The sequence below is a fragment of the Chaetura pelagica genome, unplaced genomic scaffold (genome assembly GCF_000747805.2).
Source record: "Chaetura pelagica isolate M959 unplaced genomic scaffold, ChaPel_1.0 scaffold546, whole genome shotgun sequence".
NCBI lineage: Eukaryota > Metazoa > Chordata > Aves > Apodiformes > Apodidae > Chaetura > Chaetura pelagica.
This window is the reverse complement of record NW_009953798.1, coordinates 522,233-545,524: the sequence shown is the minus strand read 5'-3', so window position 1 is coordinate 545,524 and position 23,292 is coordinate 522,233. Positions and strand designations below refer to the sequence as shown.

Below are 23,292 nucleotides of genomic sequence, written 5' to 3'. Positions count from 1 at the left end.
GGCGGGAAGGGAAGGGAAGGGAAGGGCGGGTCGCCCAGCTCCCCCATCCTGCCCTGCTCGGCGCTGCGAGGGGCGCCCTTCACTTCCTCTCGCAGGGAAGTGGTCCGACTCGTGACCCGATTTGTGTACGTGCCGGTAAAACAAGCAACTTTAAAATATATACGTATATGTATCTATCTATATATATCTGTTGGAAACTTTTGTTGCTGCACTTGACACTTATAAATGCTAAAATTCAGGGTAGTCTTGAAAACCTCTCAGACTCATCTCCAGCCCACGCAGCAGCACGGCTGGGTGGAAGCAGGCAGAGCAGCAGCACATAGCGATTCTGGCTGTTTGAAACCCGGCGCTTGGCCGGTCCCGCGGGGCGGGAAGGGAAGGGAAGGGAAGGGCGGGGCGCCCAGCTCCCCCATCCTGCCCTGCTCGGCGCTGCGAGGGGCGCCCTTCACTTCCTCTCGCAGGGAAGTGGTCCGACTCGTGACCCGATTTGTGTACGTGCCGGTAAAACAAGCAACTTTAAAATATATACGTATATGTATCTATCTATATATATCTGTTGGAAACTTTTGTTGCTGCACTTGACACTTATAAATGCTAAAATTCAGGGTAGTCTTGAAAACCTCTCAGACTCATCTCCAGCCCACGCAGCAGCACGGCTGGGTGGAAGCAGGCAGAGCAGCAGCACATAGCGATTCTGGCTGTTTGAAACCCGGCGCTTGCTTTTCCCCTCTCACATGTCATTCCACCATCACCAGTTTGTATCAGACTCCTAATTTTTCAGTATTCCTGGTGGAGAACAAAGTTCACCTGATCTGAATTGTTTCATATATACCATTCCTAATTCCCGACAGTTTTTGTAGGGTTTGGATGACTTGGCATCCATCTTACTTGCATGTAAGGCAAGTCATTTCCACAAGCCGAGCATACATCTGGATGCACTGCAAAAGACGAAAGAACAAGACATGCAAAGCAAAGTCCCTTGCACACACCATTACTTTCCTATAATGCATATATGAATGCTTGTTTCATGGGACTTGCAAGATTTGAGTATGTTTTCCCCCCAAAACATCTGCTTGTAAAGTCAGCAGGACGTTTGACCTACACTTGGATCAAAAGTTTTGTATGAAAAAGATGTTCAATATTAGAGAATATATGTGTGAAAATTATCTAACCGAATTACCACTTTTATAGCGTCTGGATCTTAGTCCAGAGACTTTGAAATGCTAGTATAGTTTTATGACCATATTGCCCTTCAATAAATTTTATTTTTCCAATGAGTATTATAAGCTAACACTCTGCAACTGTGAACTTAAAAAAAAGAGTGCTAGGTGAAGGGGAGACAGAAATTGGACCAAAAAGATAATTTTTTTTTTTTAAAGCAAAGAGACAAGGTGGTGAAATTGTACCAAAGGAAACAAAGCTAGTTAAATTTTATTTTCCAAAACTCCAACCTAAATAAGTATGTTAAATAAACATCCAGAAAACAGTCAGTGCTCACTCCATTAGCAGATGCACAAGTTGTCTAGCCAAAGAAAAGTGAAATATTAACAGAATTATTTACATGCATATTTACAACATGTTCTTTACAGTAGATAACTTTTGGGAAATATTTAAATTCCTTTTTGGTAAGGAGTTCAATTCAGTCTAAGCGGTAATGCATAACAGGAAACGGTACAGCTGAGTTTGGCAGCAACAACAATGGAGTATCCTAGGAAAAATAACATGATTATATGGGTGTCAAAATACACAATCTTAACGTTTATGAAATACATGAATTTACTCCAACTACAAAATTAAATCAAACAACATAAAATTAGAAGAATGGAGAAAGTTACAAGGGTTGCCAGAAGATTAGACACGTTAAGATACATTCAAATAAAAAACCCCAAAACAACAAAACCAACCACAGCACATACTCTTGAGAAGCATGGGTTAAAATGTAACTATATTCATACAGTCTTGAAGAACACAAAGAAATAAAGGATGGTTTTGCTTGTAAAAGTTGAATGTAAGTTCATCTGGACCAAGGACCTTGAAAGCACCTGACTTCCAAAATACTGCTTGCTTTTTCACATAACAATATATAACATATTTGTTCTAGGAAAAAAAAAGTCCTCACCCTTGCCTCACCTGTAAGGGTTTTGAAGAGTAAGAAAAAGGAAATAAACAAACAAAGAAAACCATCCACATGAAACAAAACCTTCACAACTACTACTTGATTGTGATCTACAGAAAAAAATTTCTTATTTGGCTCATACTCTCATTAGCAAAGAAAATTAAATATCAAATACCAAGTATCTTGTACATGGTAAGAACAACAAGTATATCCCCAATATATGCTAAAACAAGCAAGCAAACAATTAAATTCAGATCAAGTTATTCCTCTCCTTTCTCACTCAAGGGAAATCTTATGGGACAGTTCCTCATTACATTTTAATTTCAATTATTATAACTTTAAAATATTTTTTATTGCAGCCAAAACATTGTTCATATACCTGTACATAAAATAAACTATGATATATACACAACATTTTAAGTTACAGGGCATAAGTTTACAATTTTTGGCAGATTCTGCTAAACAAAAAGGAAGTTGTGTAACTTTAGTACTTGGAGAAACTCAAGTTCCTTATTGTGGTACAAATATTTTTTATCCCCATGTATTATAACCATATCTAAACTGGTTTAATAAACTAACATTCATGTATAACATCTCACTCTTTTCTCTTATGTTCTGATTCTAGACAGAATTTTTCATATGCTTCTTCAATTTCTGGATCCATCCCATCATCAAGGTCATCGAAATATCTAAAAAAAAAAGGACAAAAGATGTTAAATTTTCATGGAGTTTATCAGAAACATTTATGAAGATGTTGAGAATAAACCACAGCTTTATAAAAAGCAGTTAACTATGACATTTACTTAAAGGGCATCAAGAGGAAGAAAATAATGGGTACTAGGAACACAAATAAACAGAACCTAGAAGAGCACAGAAATGGCCAAATAGCCACAGTGTTTATCACCATTTTAGATCATCTTACACTGTCCACAGTCTAAAAGACAGAAATAGTTCCTGAGATGATAGAAAATGCAATAATGGAACTCTAGCCTTTCAAAATTTAATAATGTAGCTGTACTGATCCATCAGAAAAAAACTATTAGCATATAAGCATAATTTTTGGTTGGTTAACAACCTAGTTCAAATAATGCATCATCTGTCTTGGTTGCACAGTAGTCAATGAATATATTCATACTGAAAACCTGCATTCCAGTTTTCTGATACATGGAAGAAGGCAACCTTAACTCACCTTCCTATTAATCTGCATTTTATTACATTCTATTATATGGTAACCAGACTTTCAGTAAAGATCTGTCTTATTTAGGTCACAGAAAAGACTGGATCCCCTAAATTATATGAAGCATTTCAGAGTGGAGACTACCTTAGAGTTTCCAAATAAAGCTGGTAAGTTATGGGAATCACTTCAGCTTTCTCTCTCCACACAGTTATTGAGAAATCACTTGTATGTTTCATGTTTTCTCTAGGTCCACCTTGTTTGTTCATCACCGTAAACTAGGGCAATGGAGTTATAACTTGAACATCATAGCGTACACAATTCTAAACAGCCTTAAATAAAGCCCAGTCAGCAGCTATTGACTCTCAATAGCATTGGCTGCATTAATTTCAGGAGCTCCATTTATTATCTTCTGTGCTTTAGCTTCCATCAAGGGAATCAGGATGCCTTGTCTGCACAGAAGCCATAAATGCTATGTTTCACACAAAATCACAGTAAGTGACACAGAATAGTATAAGGCAAGTATTTTTTCCTCAGTATTGTGCACAGAAGAAGCCGCCTACATTTTTATTTTATTTGTTCCTCCTTTCTTACAGAAGTGTAGATTTGAGAAGGTACTCAACATAAAACCCCTTTTCCCTGCTGGCAGTCATGAGAAATAGCTGACAGAGGATCAGGATACATTGCACCATTTCTATTCAGGCTTTTCTTAAGCCTTCAACAAAGAAGGTTCCACAGTCAGCTTTGCATGAGGTTTAATTCAGTCCTCCACGTCACTCTTCAGGCTTGCTGTGTTTTTTAACTGCTGTCTCCATTTTGCATTTAATTTGTTGTTAAAGCAGAGGTTCACATGGGTATTTTTTTTCCCCTCAGAATGAGCTTGTTGATTTCTGATGACATCCCTAATTATATTCCAAAGTCCTTGCCACTCCCCTCAGCTAGGCACCACTGAAAGTTTTCTAATTTACTAACAAAAATACCAATCCAGACCAGCTCCCTCATCACATGTAAAGACAACACGGGAAATGCTTCTAGCTATCAAATAATGATCTGAAAGCCCACCATCAACCAGCTGAGTAAACTCAGAGCAATTTATTTTAGACTGTATTTCTTTAACTGGCTTCCTATTAAATGCTTATAAACCAGCGGCAGACTACATTCCTGTTTCTTGCTTCCACCTTTGTCATCAGGTTGCTTTTCTTGTTCTACAGGAATACTGAACAGCCATTTAATTGAGGGAATACTTCTTACCCTGAGGAGAGGAATTTAGTGACCTCTCTCAGCATGACTGAAAATGTTGTACTCATCTCTAGTTGGGAAGTTAATACACATTAGTCAAATGAATTCGGGTTGGCTCACCACCAGCACTTGAAGGTCTGGTCCTCTGTTTTGCTTGCATTGTATTTTTTTCTAAATGCAGAAGACAGTATGTTTGCATATGTGCATAAATATCTGAAATTTAATTACCTTGCTCATTTCTGTAAACAAAAAATTTGTTTCAAACCTGTGTAGTAACAAACCAACTTACACCTCAACAAATTCAACTCTTCCATTGTAGAGCTAAATAATATTAGTATAATCTAGTTTAATTTTGTCAAGATTGGATTCCTAAGTCTGCAGTAAAAATACCTAGTATTAAAAAAAGCTATCAGACAAAAAGAAAACATACGGATCTCCAGCTCCTGGTAAATCTGTTCCATTTTCTTCATAATCTGGAAACAAATCTTCTCTTTCAAGAAGCTCTTGGTATTTTTCTTGGTAATCTGACAAAGTAGAAGTGGGATGGATTAATAGATAAGACTAGTATTCTAAATTAACATAACATCTTCTACAGTTTGAAAATACCCAATTTAATGAAACCATAAATGACATGAAAGAAAGTATAGAAAAAATCCTGCTACATTCTTTTCTCAGGACATCAAGCAACCTCCAAGAATGATACCTATCTTCCCAGAGAACAGAAAAGGTAGTCACAGATGTCTACCTCCAATGATGTCATGACATACTGTGCTCAGAATTTAGAAAGCAAAAGAAATCAAGAAGTAACACACCCTTTTGCTATACTAGCAATGGACTAAAAAAATAAAACGTGAAGATTTTTTGACTTCCTGGAGAGATCAACTGGGTGAGTACTACAGCACAAATTCTTCTGAACAGTATGAACTGATGTTAGGGAGGGATTTGTTGGAAAACATTTCTGAGGAGAAGGATCTGGGAGTCCTGGTAGATAGTAAATTATCCATGAGCCAGCAATGTGCCCTTGTAACCAAGAGGGCCAGTGGAATCCTTGGGTGCATAAGGAATAGTGTGGCCAGTAGGTCGAGAGAGTTCATTCTCCCCCTCTACTTTGCCCTGGTGAGCCCACATCTGGAATACTGCATCCAGTTCTGGGCTCCCCAGTTCAAGAGAGACAGGGAAGTCCTGGAGAGAGTCCAGCAGAGGGGAACAAAGATGACTGGGGGATTGGAGCATCTCTCTTATGAAGAAAAGCTGAGAGAGCTTGGACTCTTTAGTCTGGAGAAGAAAAGGCTGAGGGCAGACCTTATCAATGCCTACAAGTATCTAAAAAGTGGGTGCAAGGGGGATGGAGCCAGACTCTTCAGTAGTTCCCAGTGACAGGATGAGGGGCAACAGGCACAAGCTGAAACACAGGAAGTTCCATTTAAACATGAGGAAACACTTCTTTACAGTGAGGGTGACAGAGCACTGGACAGGTTGCAGTCCTGAGAAAAGTGCTCTAGGCAATCCTGCTCTAGCAGAGGAGATGGACTAGATGATCTCTAGAAGTCCCTTCCAACTCTGACATTTCTGTGATTCCGTGAAATACATATTGTCTGTTTAAAACATTTCCTTGCTTTTAATGCAGATAAAGGCATGTGTTACATGAAGCCAGGAATTCAGGCATGATTTTGTTTTTTAAGTTGCACTAGCTTCAGACACATGAAGAACAACTTTTTTGTGCTTCAACAGGACATAAAATTAATCACAATTTTTACAGAAGATTTGAGAAGGCAAGTATACTAAGCTTGTGACATACCTGGATCTGCTGCAGTGAACGGAACACCATCAGAAGTATAAAATGTCGGCTCATTCTAAGAATAAAGTTACACAACATGTTATAGACATTCAGAGAGACAGCTGTTTGTAATTTTCAGCAATATGATTGTCTTTGAATCAAATTCACATTAAATTAAGGAACTGAAGTGCCTGTACATTCTTACCATAAAATAGTTTGGGTCATTTTCAGGGGTAGCTTCTGTAGTAGGAGAAGTTCCATGAACTCTACCCCAGTTACTTGATCGCAATTCTACTAGTTTCAGGAGCATGTGTTTCACATCTCTGAAATAAAGAGAAGCACTACAAAAGTTAGCGTGTTTTGTAATAAGCAAGAAATTTGGCTTCTTTTATCTTTCAAATAGTAGTTAAATTGCCTCCCCCTGCCCAAGCTCTAAAAAGGACAAAATTTGGCCCAGTCTGCGGAGAAGTGAGTTAATTCCCCATGCTCCCTAAATTCTAAATGCTTGATTTGTCAATTAGCAGAAAATCATTCTCTCTGCTTACTCTGTGGTGAGCATCCCATATAAAACAGAAATTGCAACAGTTTTTATAAAGATACCAAACCTACAGCACTAGTTAAGGAACAAAGCCTCCTTCCATATGACAAGAGATCAGGTGTCTGAACCCTCTTTAGGTAAGTTTGCAAGAAGCTGAGGATTAAGTACAGCAGAACCAGATAACCTCATGCATGCTGTTGATTATGAGTTGAGAAGCAGAATACACTAGCCAACCACTGATCTTTTTTCCAGACTTCAGGACAGCCCTGCCAATATGCTTTCCAGAAAAAAGAAACAACAAACCATACTTCATTTTGCCTTCATATCTTCAATGATTTGTATATATTTAATACGGTTATGCCCTCAATTGAAAAATATTTCTTTCTTCACATAGTAATTGACACAAATATCAGCTGACTTTTCATAAATAAAACTTTTAAGATAATGTTTTGGACATGTGCATTATTCTTAAGGATTTTTCTGGTATTCTATTTAATATAAAGACAAAACACTGCACATAACACTGCACATCTTCTCACCTGCTACAGTTTGCATCCAACACAACGTTTTTAATTCTCTGAATCACTTCCTCCATATCATTCTTTCCTTTTTCTTTCCAGGCATCTTCTAAAACTGAGCCTGTCAACTAAAGGCAAAGGATAAGGGTTTTTTTAGTGTGTTTTTTTTTTTTGTAAACAAGATTACAGAAACTTAACAAACTGTCACCAGAACAGATTCTGTAACAATTCATAAGACTTGTTTGAGAACCTGAAGGCTGAAGCTCCCAATTGCCTACATTTTTTTGTTCAACAGATTAGTAGAGCTTGTAAATAATTTATTTTAGACTCCAGACAGTGTGGTAGCTCTATGTCCAATGTTTATGCTACATAGAAGTTAACAGCAATTCCTGATATACTCAGCATAAATATGCCATGATCCAAAATTCTTGGAATGGCAGATGACTACAATGCAAAGATAAAAGCAACTACCCTAGCATTTGTCTGGTATTCCCAGTTTTCTATTGCGGTCCTACCTTGATCCTAGGTACTTGGGTAATAGCACAAAGAAGGTTTAATTAAAAAATAAGCATATTGGAAAACAAATGTTCAGGTGAAAAACGTTTATCTAACACTACATTAAATTGAAAAGACAACAGGAGACACTTACTGCCTCAATAGTGAAACCAAGGTTTCATGAAGTAGCCCAGCCTAGCTACAGACATACTCCAACACTTTTAGGTATTGTAAGACATCAGAAAAACTTGGATTAGGAAAAAAAGAAATCCCTGTTCTGTAATGCCTTTTAGGTTTATAAATGTGTCATAAAATAATTTGCATCGCTGTCTTTTATTTTAGAATGGATGCTGTGAAGCCGAATAAATATTCTAGGAACATCCACAAAAATAGTAAGACCTCTATCTTCTTTGGAGAATGATTATAAAAAACAGCAGCACTGGAAAGCTTCCTCATCTGTCTTTTTGAAAGGTCTTTCAGTGGGTCTTGCCTCAGGGAAGCACTTGAAACATCATGACTGACCACAGGATTGAATATGCTTTTTGAACACAACTTCACACCTGCTATGAAGCAGCATACCAAAAGAAGCTGCCAGAATTGGAATACAAGATAGAAGAGTCTGAAAAATAGTAGAGTGTGTTTAGCATTTGACCTTAATTCCTAAAACAAACATGGTCCCAGTAAAGATAAAAGTTTTTTCTTCAACAGAGGCTAAGATTTTTTTTAAGAAAAACTTAAGAGGAAAGGTGTATTTTCATCAGGAAAGAGAAACATATATATATATCTACAGTAGTAAAGATGCACTATGAAATAACTGATATCAAGAACCTTTTGCTACAAAAAATGGTAGACCCTAAATGCCAAGTGTCCTTCAGAACAGAGAATATCCCCAAACTCCCACAATTCACTCAAGCTGGTTGCAGTTTTCTCCCACACTAGAAGCAGCAAAAGACCTGAATGGGCTGCTGACTCCTTTGTCCCTTGGCTTCAGTTTTATTGTTTTTCTATGTACACAAACAGACTCGTATTTTACTTGCAGAGTAGCATGTTACTTTTTCGTGGCTCAGTTTCATAACACTACTAAGGGAAAAAAAATACCTCTTGGGCTGCTAATGATGTAATCCATAAAACCCTATCAACAATTCCTCATTTGCAGTTTCTCCCAGTGGTCCCACAGGTAAGGAGGTTAAAACACAAGATTTTTTTTCTTTGAAAACTGTCTCACCTTCAGCAGTTTCACAGCACATATCAAATTACTGTCCACAGGATTAGAGAAGAGTGCATTTAGTAATTCTCGAAGGCCTTCTTGAAGAATTTCTGCTCTTGTTACCTGTCCCTTAGTTCCTTTAATCTGCAAAACATATATTAAAAAAAAAAAAAAAAGCTTTATTAATTAATTTAGTCACATATTTTCTCTTGAATGCTGTATGATTCGGTTTCAACATAGTGATCAGCAATGATCTGCTAGTAACAAAATTGAGTTTAGTTATAAATTGAAATTCAGTTATAAGAACATGTCAAATACTGTAGCTATTTTAGAAAACAGACTTTAAGCAATATCCGTACAATTCTAACTTATATATGTAACAACACATGCCTAGCATTTTGTTTCTTTGTTAAGAAATTGCTAAGAAAAGCTACCATTTTGCCTGGCAAATGGTCCACGAAATCCTAAATTCTCAGAACCCCATGCTCCTTCCCATACTACATTTTGTGTTTTCTACAGCTGTAGTGGCTTATTTTAGATGGCATTATTTATGTATTAAAGACACGAGAGAAAAATGCCTTAAAAATAAATGGTATACATAGAACTGGATGACTCCCTCTCCCCCAAAGACTTTGCAGATCTTCCTTTTTCATTCTAGCAAGTGAAAAGCAGATTTCAAGGCTGACTTATGAATAGAAATGGAAGAATCAGAGAATTATTTCCTCATGCCAGCAGAAAATTTCAGTGTCTGCTTAAATCAAACCACTGATAAAATCAATTAAAAGGATATATTTAAGTACTCTACAGCAGTTAATGAACTTACTGAACTCACAGTGTAATATAAGTATTTTATGCGTACATAGACTTTTCTGTACATACTGTATTTTTTATCATGTAATTGATAAAAAATACCAACCTAAATACAAGATTTTGTGCTTCATGCATAAGCCAAGGACTCAATTTACAGAAGAAATACCTTTAAAGATCTGCATTAATTGCTCAATTTGAGGATTTCCACACCTTCCTCAAGGGTTTCATAATAGTGGCTTAGTGGCTGAGCACTGATTTACATGGGTTATTGTACCTGATCTACTTCTCCGAGGTCTTAATATTTCCTGTGTTGGGTAAGTATAGTCATCTGGCAGATTTTGCCAGACATAAAAAACTAAACAAAAGCTTCATTCCAAAGGTGGTTTGTGGTTGTTTCTTTCTATGAATTTTTGCAGATTTAAAAATATTTATATACTTTTCCTCTAATTATCTTGGGTTTTTTTGCCTATCTATGTATTGGACACACAGTAAACTGAAACTGTTCTACGGTTCTTTTACTTTATTCCCCTTTTCCTTTACAAAACCACCTCAAATTCTACTCTATTTCACTGTTTACCTAAACATAACAAAAAAAAAATTAATAAAAACAATCAGGAACAACCTGATGTGCATCTTTCTTCTTACCTCTAGGTTCAGGTAAAGTTCGGCTAAGAACAGCACAAAGGCATGAAATTGTTTTCGAGTAGTCTCATCTCCTTTGGTAGCTTCATCTCTGTTTTCATACTCTGTCCGACACCTGTAAACATTGGAAGAAAATTCTATCATCTGCAGACATCCCAACATATATAACATGCTACTTACTTAACAGAATGCTGAGAACTCATGAACTGCATTAAAATTGTTAAATGCTGAATGCTGGGAAGTATGATTTGTGAAGGAAGTGAGAGGACTTCAGAAAGACAGATTTGTGTCCTTTAGAGGAATACATATTACTACAGTAGTATGTTTTTGAGCACTGAGATATATGACATAGCAAAATGAAGCAGAGCAAATCACATGTAAAAGTTAAAAGACATTTACACCATTTATATATTAGAAGATCTATCATGGAAGTATAATACAGGCAGCCAAACCACAGAAATAAAAATACATACTCTGAAAGATGTTTTCCCCCTTTCAAGGAACTGCCCACATTGTCTTACACATTACACTTAATTCAATAAATTCTTCATCTCACCATTTTAAGAGACAGTGAAGCATAACTCATGACAGCAAGCTGAGTGGTGTGGCTGATACTCTAGAGTGAAGGGTGGCCACATCCAGAGGGACCTTGAAAGGCTGCAGAGATGGGCCCATATGAACAACATGAAGTTCAATAAGACCAAGTGCAAGGTCCTGCACATGGGTAAGGGAAATTTCAAGCATGGGTACAGGTGGGGTGATGAGTGGATCAAAAGCAGCCCCAAGCAAAGGGACTTGGGTGTACTGGGGGATGGAAAACTAAGTATGAGCTGGCAATGTGTGCTCACAGTCCAGAAGGCAAACTGTATCCTGGGCCGCATCAAAAACATGACCAGCAGGTTGAGGGAGGTGACTCTCCCCATCTACTCTGCTCTGCTGAGACCCCACCTGAAGTCTGCATCCAGCTCTGGAGTCCTCAGCACAGGAAAGACATCGACCTGCTTGAGAAGGTCCAGAGGAGAGCCACAAAAGTGATCAGAGGCATAGAACAACCCTCCTATGAGGAAAGGCTGAGAGAGCTGGAGTTGTTCAGCCTGCAGAAGAGAAGGCTCCGGGGAGACTTATAGTGGCCTTTCATACAGTACTTAACAGGGGCCTACAGGAAAGATAGGGAGGAACTCTTTATCAGAGAGTACAGCAATAAGAGGAAGGGTAAGGGTTTTAAGCTGAAAGAGAATGTAGATTTAGATTACATATATAGGAAGAAATTCTATCCTGTGAGGGTGGTGAGACACTGGAACAGGTTGCCCAGAGAAGCTGTGGATGCCCTCTCCCTGTAAGTGTTTAAGCCCAGGTTGGATGGGGCTTTGAGCAACCTGATCTAGTGGGAGGTGTACCTGCCAATGGCAGGGGGTTGGAAATAGATGATCTTTAAGGTCCCTTCCAATACAAACCATTCCTTGGTTCTATGATGCTGTAACTTAGATATAAATACAGAGGATTACATGGCAGTGTAACCATGGCAATTTAAGTGTGTCAATCACTGCCAAAAAATATACAGCAGTTCAAGAACAGAATTAAAAAATATTTGGGATGAAAGAAAAGACAACTTCTAATGTATTCTCAATCCAGATACAACGGAGAAACTGAAAAATGTAAGATGAAATATAAAATTTAAGGTAGAAACTCGGGCTGAAAAACAGAAGAGGAGCCTGTTGTGACTATATTTTTTGGTTGTTTATTCACCCTCTACTCTCCCAATTCCATGCATACTTGCAATAAAAGCATAAGCAACTTTAAACTCCTAGCTTCAGGGGGCTAAAATGAATGTTACCTATTAAGTTAGTTTTAAAAAACAGGAATCCGATAATCCAACATCATCAGGGATTTCCTTCACATTCAAGTAACAAACAGTTGAAAAAACAGAAGATAAAAGTGGTAATTTTCAATGCAAACAAGACTCAACAGCTTTGGTTCAAGGGAAAAAACAAATGTTTTCAGTTTCTCCATAGGTTCCACTCACGATAAAAGATCATCAGAATATACTGCTGTTGAAGTTTATCATGCTTTTGCTCCTAAACATAGGTGGACTACATGAAACTTTTTAAATAAGAAGGCCTGAAGCTTAGAAAGCTGGAAGTCCTAAAGTAAAAAGGGCTAGTTTCTAAACAATTCTTAAGTTTTAAAGTGTCCTGGTTTTGCTGGGACAGAATGATAAAATAATTTTTCTGTTCAGAGAAACTGCAGTTTTGAGAGACTGCAGAGTCCAAATCTGTGAGAACAAAAGAGATAGAATGTGTTGTTTTCATTTATACCAAGCTCTGGTTTGCAGGTTTCCATAGCGACCAAGGTCAGGGGTAGTTCTGAACCATGCAGGTGCAGTGGGCTAGGAGGGGTGCAGCCCAGGCAGCTGACCTGAGGTGGCCAACCCAAGTACTCCACACCATAAACACCACCCTCATTACGTATCAGGACGTTTGCAGGGCTATTTTCTCCTGTGCCATGGCTGCTTTCCCAAGAGGGTTCTGTCTGTCTGCCTGCCGTCCCACGCCTGAGGCCTACTCCTCTACCTGCTGTGACTGTCGCCTTCTGGCTAGAGCTGCTGTGATGGCAGCCTTGGCTTCAGCCTGCACTGCTGGAAGGGCACAGCTAGCCACTGCTGTCTGGAGCTGAGTATAACTTTGTATCTTGTATTAGTACTGGGGTTAATATTAGTTCATTATTGTTATGCTACTAAACCTATTTGCATTTCAGCTCACGGGTCTCTCTTCCTCATCCCCCTTCATGGGTGGGGTCAGGTGACAGAACAACTATCTAAACTGTGACATGAAGTACATTACTACTTCAAATGTCATGCAGTAAGATTTAAAAGGAAATATATGCATTTAGATGCATTATTTTTGTAAACTACAAAGTCTAATTATTTTTAAACTGTAAGCTCCCAGAATTCTGTAGTAACTGAAACTCGAAGAAATTTATCTTTCTGGATTTTATGCATCTACTTCATAAATATAAAATCATTTAGCCAACCAATAAATAAACCTGACACAGCAACTGCAGCTGGAAAACTAATTAAAGAAAAAAACTACAATGAAATAAGTCCTGGCAAGAGTCAAAGGACAAGGATGGTACATGTATGTGCATCAATATGTTTTTAATTCACTAGCTTTCAAATTTACCCTGTAATCTGGGATAATTTATAGGTAAGTCTGTTCAAAAGAGCCTACAGAAGTCCGAATGGAGTCCTATTTTCTTATTTAAAAATACAGGTATTTGATATTCAGTATGTACCTATACCTTTATAATCCTCAATGTAAACTTTTATTTTAAATATATAACTATTTGCATGCAACATTAAGAGTTACATACAAAATAGGAAGACAAGTAACCTGAGAAAATGACAGGCTTAAAATGATGTGCTGATACTCACCTTTGAAGTAACAACTGCCGAAAGTTCCCACTTTGTGGACTAATGGTTAGATGGTGAGATAGGTAGTTACACAATCGTGCTCCCATGTAGGAAAAATTTGGGACAGATGTGGCCTTCCAAAATAGAAGTGGAGGAATATATTACTCATAAAATTAATGATCAGACTATCACAAAATACCTTTAAAAGCTCTTTCAAAAACTGTGTTTAACAATAGTTGATTAGACAAATGAAGAACTGAAACTTAAGGATTACTATTTAATGTTAATTTTTCTATCTTATCAACAGTTTGCTTGTGCATTTCAGCATTCATAAAGCTCATCACATAGTGATTTTGTGGTTTTAAGAAAACAAATACAATTATGCCATGTGTCCTCAGCTCTACTTCTCCATTGTGACGTATATCAAAGCGTATCTTGCAAAACAGTCACAAACTGTGTATTCAAAAAATCAATAGTGGACATTAATACACTTTTTGAAGGAGCAATGAGTAGATTAAAACAAGACATGGCTTTCATTCAGTCTAAGAGTTATTTATCCCAGAATCTATTTTTGGCAACAGTGAATGCAGGAGGGAAAAAGTACAAGAACATGGCAAGTAAAGACAAATACTTTGTCCTGTACATGCTCCAGCAATCTGCACAATAGCAAACTCCTGAATCAGAGGTCACAACTGTATCATTACAGCTAATAGTTCTTGACAGGCCATTTTTTCTGAAACAACTCCTGTTACTGTTGAATACAATAATGTAAAAACATATGTTTATAATGTAAAAACATATGGCAACAATGAAATTCCAAAGCATACATTATAAGCAATTTGAAAAATATTTTGCTTTAAATCTGATACTTCAGAATTTCAGAGGTGGGAAAAAAGTAATTGGGAATTCAATAGTGTCTACATTCAAACTCTCATAGACTGTAACACAATACCCCTTTATTTTGGCAATTTATTACTATTACCCTCTTTTGAACTCTCTTCTAACAACACAGAATTTGAGATTATTTTTCAGATACAGCTTCAGTGAAAAGAGGTTCTGGTGTAAACACCCCCACCACATCTACCAAAAATTAAACAGGGATACAAAGAATTAATTAAACAACTCTATGGCTTTATCATCTTTGCACACTCTTTTTACATTTTGATCATCTAGCAGAATTACAGATGTGCTTGCATGCTTCTAGTTCTAACATGTCTGAAAAAACCACCTTGCTATTTGCACGTCAGTGCATTCTAATTACCTTCTACAAGCAGTCAAAAGTATGCACTCAGTTTAACTGAACTATGTGTATAAAGTCACTGGAAAAAATTGAAATGTTTGGAAGATAAAGTAAGTTTAAGTAATTAAGACAAATAGAATACAGTTTCCAGTAACAGGCGAGCTTTTTGGTGCTTACTCTTATCAGCTGTTTGGACTAGAAGAGATACTCCCCTTTTTTACAAGGCAGAATACATCACTTAAATTACACTTCTCTTTCCTAACAAAAAAGCCCAAAACAAAACAAACAAAAGCCAAAGACAGACACACAAATTCTTCAAAAGTCACCTCTATTTTTCAGTCATTATCTTTCTAATCACTTGGTCTGTATTTGTGGTTGCATCAAACACTGAAGCAAACAAATTTTAGGTATTATGACTTGGCATAGCACACAGAGAGAAAAAAAAATACAAAAACCCAACACCTTACATCATCTTAACAACCAATCTTTACAGTGCTGTATCATCTTTCCTAAATTACTGTTGCTGGTAATCCCAGTTTATCTTCAACTCAAAAAAGTCACAATCTAAACAGGAAGGCTAATCTAACAATACACACCGTGAGAAATTTTAGTTATTCTAATAGCAACTATCTAACTATACAATAGTCAAGATTCTTAAACTATGAAGTCAGTGTTCACCTTCTGCAAAACAAGAAAACTGGCACTTTACTCTGTCCAGAGATACAAATGGATCAGGAAGCACAAGGGGAAGTATGTAATTATTACTTACAGACAGGCTAAGTTACCTGACACACAGATGAAGGGAGGACTGAACTGGACTTGGGTTTCCTTTGTTTCAGTCTTTTTTCTTCACTTAGCATCTGCTAGTAAATCTGCCCAGTTGGGTTAAATTAACATCACTGAAGCAGATGCTTATAAATCCATCTCAGCCATTTTAATTGTTTTGTGATAACCAGGAAACACAAATACTTGAGCCTCTGCTCAAAACAGAATAGCAGGCACAAGTGATGGTACACTTGAACACCATCCTATGCTGACATAAAACAAAACTCAAATTGGGTGCTTTTGGAGATTAGCACAGCTTTTTTTATGCTTTTATTTTTCACATAATTTCAGACTAGTATGACTCAGTGCTTCTCAGTTAAGCAAGGTACAGCCCACCCTAACACTGGACTTATTTTTAAATAGGGGAGGCAACATTAAAACCATTAAATTAGAGTCAATGTATAATGTTTAAAATTGGGTAATTTCCTCTTTTTTTCTTCCAGTAAAGTTGTATAGAATATGTTAATATTTTTAAAACTATCTTCTAAGTGTTTGAATAAAGGATGGGAAAATGATGCTGTCAAAACCAGCATAATCTTAACATCTAACAAGACTGTTCTGAATTAAATGTGCATAATTTAAACCTGGAGCAATTTTGTATGGTAAGAAACTCCAGTCTCATGTACCATGACTAACCAGTCATGCATCTTCTACATACCCCATATTATTTTGCAGTAAAATGACTCTGTGACTATCTGCACTTAAGAAGATAATCAAATTTTGCATTCTTCAAGGTAGAATTTGAAAGCATCCAACCAGGAAAGTGAGACACCCAGTGTAATAAATAGCAAGCACAAGTGTGACTTCATTCTCTGCAACAAGCCCAAAAAACAGAAACAGCAGCTCATTTGCTAAGCAACACATATTTAGGCTGTTTTTTCTAAAGGCTCTCCCAATTAGTACAGAGTTCAGCTCAAGGTCTCTGTCCTCATTTCCATTGCCATCAATGGGACAGGACCTATTTACCAGCAAATGAGCTGTCCTTTCTTCCAACTAGGCTGTTCTGAAATAGGCATATTACAAATCAAGAAGATAAGTCTGTCAGCAAAGGAAAATTTCCCAAAGGTTGATTCATACAGTAGGAATAAATTTATTATTTTTAAATACCAAGGAATCAAAAGTTAATCTAATTTTTATTTTGCAACTTAGCATAAAAATGTACAATTCTAACATTGCTTAAGAGTTTCTTCAGTCTCTGCTATATGAATACAGCAATTAAAATGTAACTCCTTTAATTAAAGTGCTGTAATTTGAAATCTAGTATGTGAACCAGGAGATCCAAATACACAACAAAAGAAACTGAGTAAATTGGGGAAACTTATCAACCATGCTGGTATCCCACATTTGAGCTACCATGTCAATTTATGGAGGAAAATCTGTCCCTATGTGTTTCAGTGTAAAAAGAAAATTTCCAACCATCACAACACTATGTAGATACAATTACACCGCAAACAGTACTGGTATGTGTATCTTGGACACTAACAAGAGGCGTAACATACACTAACATGAGTGCATAACATAAGACACTAACAAAGGCATAATGTCCATATTATAAGACAGAACACATAGGATACCTGTTGATAGACGAGTTCGACAAGTTCTTGCAAAGCTTCATCTGCAGTGACCCAGCCATTCAGTGCTTCAGCAAATTGCTCTATTTCAGTTTCAAAACAACCTGGTTGCTCAGTAAGGTGATTTAGGAAGTCTTGTACATATTCTGCCAAAGTCAGATAGCCATCATATCTATCGTCAAAGTGAGAATCCTATAGCAGTGAAAGAATATACCAGCTATTTAAAAAAGAACCCAAAATTATGTTACTACACTTACCAACTCCAAAGTAACCATACAGCCCTTTGTCTTGGCTCTCTGCGTCCTTGATAGTGATCTTTACTACACAGTTCACTTCAATATTTTTAGAGAGCATAAATCTCAACACATCAGAAAGCTCCAGTAGTCCTATAATCTCAAGAACTAGGTAACATGTTTTTATAAAGAACAGAGCTTCCCAGCAAAACCCATCAAAATACAGATTAAAAAGAAATCAGTTGGACAAGTTTGGTGCAAGATTAACTAAGAAAGTCATGAGTAAACATATCTGTTCAGGGGAAGAAAGTTTTTGAAAGCTGCCCTGCAGAAAGGCACTTGAGGGTGTTGGTCAAAGCAGCTGAATATGAGCCAACAGTGTGCCCAGGTGGCCAAGGAGGCCAACAGCATCCTGGCTTGTATCAGAAAGTTTGGCCAGAAGCACTAAGACAGTTAATGCCCCCCTGTACTTGGTACTGGTGAGGCTGCACCTCAAATGCTGTGTTCAGTTTTGGGGCCCTCACTATAAGAAGGACAATGAGGTGCTGGAGCGATTCCAGAGAAGGGCAACAAAGCTGGAGAAGAGTCTGGACAACAAGTCTTATGAGGAGCAACTGAGGGAACTGGGGTTGTTTATCCTAGAGAAAAGGAGGCTGAGGCGAAACCTTACTGCTCTCTACAACTGCCTGAAATGAGGCTGTTGCAAGGTGGGGGTTGGTCTCTTCTTCTTGGTAACAAGCAACAGGACCAGAGGAAATGGACTGAAGTTGTGTCAGGGGAGGTTTACACTGGATTTGAGAAGAAACTTCACTGAAAGGTTAATTAAACACTGTAGCGAGCTGCCCAGGGAGGTGGTTGAGTCACCATCTCTGCAGGTGTTTAAAAGATGTGTAGATGTGATGCTCAGGGACATGGTTTAAGCACTGGACTTGGCAAAATTAGGCTAATGGCTGGACTTGGTGCTCTTAAAGATCTTTCCCAACCAAAATGATTCTGTGATAATTCTGTGTTAAGAATAGAACGACCAAACTCCAGAGCTATTTATGCTCTAGCTGATGAAGCAGAAGGCTGCTAATTTTGTCCATTTAAAAATTAATGTGTGCAACAGTATCTAAAGTAAAGAGTGTTCTAGATTATTATAATGGTGATATATGAGAATGGAAAAGGATGCAGCATACTTTTGTAATAACACAGTAGCAACAGCCGACTTTGTCAAACTATACAAACAACTGTGAAAAGCATCTGTTAGAGATAACAGAAGCCCAAGCCAAGCAAGAGTGACTGCTAAAGACTTGCAATTAGCAATTCAATACATAAGTGTAAAATATAAAATATCAAAATTCTTAACTGATGTACTATTTAACAAGAAAAAGGTTTCATATATCTACTAAAATGAAAAATTGAGCTAAAAATGAAAAAATCCACTTTATTTAGTGGACATAAATACACTGATAAAACTTCTAATCATATTCCCCATCTCCCTACCATCCTCTCTAATGAGGGGATGTTGTCTACTTTCTGTCTTCAAAATGATTCAGTCTCTTCTCTACTGTGAAGTAACACTGATCTGTGAAAGATTTTTATCTGGGTATGAATTGTGGAGAAAGACTGATATGCATTGCTGAAAACAAGCACTGACATTAATTTCATAACCTGTGTGGGGGAAAAAAAAGGCACAATTTCCAAAATTCTTCAAAGACCTTTTATCACAAAGGTATACAACTTAAGGTAACAAAAAAAAACAACTAGAAAGATTTGCTATGATGTTGAATTAAGAACATTTACCCAGCGATAACACTAAAGACAAAGTTACTTAATGTTGCCTATCAGAAATAGGAAAAAAAATAGGTTTACAGAAATGGTGACAAGTTGTTACTACTTGTAAGGATTAAGCCTTCGACAACATGATTCAAGTTGGTTTTGGTTTGAGCTGGGGATTGGAGCAGACAAACTTCCAACCTAAAGTGTTCTCCAGTTCTAATGGTTTGGAGTGTATAAAGCGAAAGAACAAATGCTAAGAGGCCTCTGTGTAACTTGCTAAATATTCTGTTTCTCAAAAGGACATCAGCTTTTACTAGGCAACATTAAATATCTCAGCAAAAGTTCTGTACAAAGAAGTCAGCCTAGGTTTTAGTTACTATGACAGGGAATGTATCAAATGGGAGAAAAAAATGTATAATGAATAATTCAAATATTACAATAATATTTTATATTGGTAAATTATTAAACATTTTATACTTTAAAAGCTTATGAAATTGAACCCCATAACTTCTACTCATATACCACTTATGTTTCTCATTGACAGATTTTAAGATTTATTGAGAAGACAGCACCATGTACCGAGCAAACTAAGGGAAAACAAAGCAGATCCCTCGATTATTTTTAAACAGCATTTAGCCAACAGGAGGCTGTAAGTTTATACATTCATTATTGATTCATTATTCAAAGCCAAGAAAATCAAACAGTATGCCTTGTGTGCTGTGCCCCTTAAACTATCTTCATGGGTAACTGGTAGTTTTGAATACCAGAACTGGAGATTAACAGATTAATCTAATAATTGAATGTTATATATGGACACACATAGTAATTACAATAATGTAATTACAAGAATGTGCACCACAATAATGTACAACCACACAATAAATCAACATCTTATTTCTAAAACAATTAATGCTTAATAGCAAAACCCCTGTCTATTTTATATGAAGAATCGTGAGTTTTCTGATCTTGAAATTTCAGGGAACATCCTAAATGAAAGCTAAAATGTATTGATATTAAGTGTGAAAAACAGAAATTTAAAAAACTTTGTTTTGATTGAGATTTTAAAAATCACAGTCAAAGCCTGTGCAATTGTAAAGTGTGCTAAATTTCTCATTTTTATTGCAATTTTATGATATTATTTCAACCATTAAAGTAAAAACAAAACCCCAACTTCTTAACAGCGAAGGACTGAAGTCTGAAACAGCACTGTTCTATGCCCAGTATATTCTATTAAGGTGCCTGCAACATACTTCAAAATGTCTGAGGTTTTGCTAGCCTTTTAAGAGGTATTTTTATTAACAGATGAGTCACTTATTTCGTAGCATATTCCTACAACATAGCAACCAGGAACTCCCACATGCTTATGTGTTTTTGCAAAATAGCTGAAAAGTAACACTGCTGGCTGCAAAGCTTTGCAATTTTAAGTATGCATGATGTATGCTATTCCAAATGGCGGCTTTTTTGCTCTTGAAACTGAAATGCTTTATTTACAGAAAACTTGTATCAGGTACAGGGGCAAAGTAGTGACTTTTCACCTAGATTATCTATTCACTGAAGCATGTTCATGTTCTGATTTTGTTAACAGTTGCATTCTGTCTATAAGCTTGCTTTATTGAGGACAGTAATACTATTTGCAAAGCTGATAACCTTAATTTTACTGATGAGGAACCATCAAACCCCCATATTTAGAATTCAGAGATTAAAAGTCTATTTGTTTAAGTATAATTCTTTTTTAATCACTTGATTGTCTTTTAGAAGTAATTGTTTCTACATATTAATGTACAGTACTAGAGTTTGGCTGCTTGCACTAACAAAAGAATACTCAAAGAATTCACACAGCTCTTCCCTGGAGTAGATTTACTGAAACAGTAACATGGAAGACAATGGAGTAGAAAATAAAATTCACCAACTTTTATTACATGATGCATCTATTATATTGATCTGAGATCACCTTTAGTCTGGCTGCAAATACCTTATGTATTAGGTGTGTGGGTCAGGAGCTGCTAGGAATGAGCCTAACCCTACTTTTTTTGCCCTTTGGTGATACAATACCACTGAAGGAATTAAAAGACGCATGATGGCACACTGAGTTAGGACTCATAGTCATTCATACACATGGCACAGTACATTTTGGAAACCTAAAGCCTCCTAAAAACTTCAAGGTTTCTCCCATATTTGCTTCAAAGATCTGTGAAACGTGCATAAAAGTGAAGCTAAGCCTTTACTTAAAAATGCAGTGTAGATTTAGCTACAACAGAAGTGTAGTCACCAAGAAGCTTATTCTGATGTTGGATGTAATCGATGCTTGGTGTTATCAGCAAGGAGTGTGGTTATCTGCAGCAAGCTTTAGCACAATGTGTCATGTTAAAGGCTCTCACATACACAGTAATATTCAGCAATTATCACTTGACATCCGAACTCTGACTCTGAAGGATATAATCAGAATTTTTGGAATCTCTTCAACAAATGCATAATTTAAGTTATCTGATAGAAATACAAATATATCTGATAATATAATATTACATAATACATACATAATTTATCTATAGTACAAGTAAGTTTTGAATATAAGTAAATTCGCATATATTAAAAAAAGAAATACTCACTGTGAAGTTCTGATTGAAGTTCTGGCTGTATCCTGGTGGATAAAACTCAGGTGCTTTAGCAGACAGCTTTGATGTTACCACAGGAGCCACAGCCACCCGATGTTCAGCCATTTCTGGTCCAGAATCAGGAACTGAGGCTTTATCTTGTGATCCAGTTGAAATTCCTGTCTGTTGCAGGTGTTCTGAAAATTTTTTGTTAACAGCTTTTCTTAAAAATCATTAAACTAGTATGTTTTCACACAGAATACATAGTTTTTGGATGTAAAATATACTTTTACTATAAATGCACTTCCAAGTGTACATTAAATACGTATTTTTTACAGTTTTTCTTAAATATGGGTAACGTTTTCACTTTAGCCAGTGCTAGATAACAGAAACTTAACTAAATGTTTATGTGATTAAAAAAAAAGAAAAAGAAAGGAAAAGTAGCTCTCTCCTCTTCCATGAAAAAATATTTTCTAGAAGACCTAACCTGAGAAACTGGTAAATCTGCTTGTGGTATGCTTGCTCTTCTTGTGGATTTTTCATTTATTTCAGATACCAATGCAAGATTTTGAAGGTAAGTGGCACAACAAATGGGGGACATAATTAAATTTTAGCAAGATTTTTAATTCTCACTTAGCTATCAGTTTCATGCACCATTTGTCAAAAAAATACAAGGAAACAGTGTTTTTAAATCCATATTTTCCCACATTTTGAAAAGGTATTTTTAGAGATTAGCTCAAAAGTTTATTGAAAACATACCTATGTGAAAAAGCTAACCAACAAACAATGCTTTGTGTTACTGTTGGGCTCGGTTTAATTTTTGGCAAACCTTTAGGCTGCAGTTGAGGAGTTAGTTCTTCAGTAAGTAGAAGGCTGAGACCATCTGCGGTCAGATTAACAGATGGATAAAACACACAGACAGATAAGAGGGCATAGAAAGGGGGGGGGGAACAAAGAGGTGCTGCGAATGACTGCAACACAACATCACACGCTCACCTGGGAACAGGCCCATAGCCCAGAAAGACCACCTCTCTTCTGATAAAATAGGAGCAGGTGGCCCTACGCGGCCCATCACCCAGGAGAGCCCGACAGGTGCCCGGGATGCGCAGAGCGCTGACCTTCGGGCTGCGGAGACCTCTTAGCCCC

At 36.9% G+C, this 23,292-nt stretch overlaps 2 protein-coding genes across 3 annotated transcripts in view; both read right to left on the bottom strand.

Moving 5' to 3' along the window:
• LOC104391822 (chromosome unknown open reading frame, human C5orf34) overlaps positions 1-883 on the bottom strand; it is a 15,717-nt gene extending 14,834 nt beyond the window's left edge. Inside the window, exon 1 of the mRNA XM_010001164.1 lies at positions 833-883. Coding sequence (XP_009999466.1) covers positions 833-883 — 51 coding nt within the window. The remainder of the gene's footprint in view (positions 1-832) is intronic.
• Positions 884-2,397: 1,514 nt separating this feature from the next.
• The window catches only part of PAIP1 (poly(A) binding protein interacting protein 1), a 23,586-nt gene continuing 2,691 nt past the window's right edge, over positions 2,398-23,292 (bottom strand). Inside the window, exons 2-12 of one of the 2 annotated variants that reach the window (XM_010001157.1) lie at positions 22,918-23,029; positions 22,162-22,351; positions 17,565-17,753; positions 13,947-14,059; positions 10,520-10,631; positions 9,083-9,208; positions 7,384-7,490; positions 6,512-6,629; positions 6,328-6,382; positions 4,960-5,053; positions 2,398-2,805 (exon numbers count right to left, since the gene is read on the bottom strand). In XM_010001157.1, the coding sequence (XP_009999459.1) occupies positions 2,712-2,805; positions 4,960-5,053; positions 6,328-6,382; positions 6,512-6,629; positions 7,384-7,490; positions 9,083-9,208; positions 10,520-10,631; positions 13,947-14,059; positions 17,565-17,753; positions 22,162-22,351; positions 22,918-23,029 (1,310 nt within the window). In that variant the 3' untranslated portion in view covers positions 2,398-2,711. The remainder of the gene's footprint in view (positions 2,806-4,959; positions 5,054-6,327; positions 6,383-6,511; positions 6,630-7,383; positions 7,491-9,082; positions 9,209-10,519; positions 10,632-13,946; positions 14,060-17,564; positions 17,754-22,161; positions 22,352-22,917; positions 23,030-23,292) is intronic. The other variant, XM_010001158.1, reaches the window with a different exon arrangement.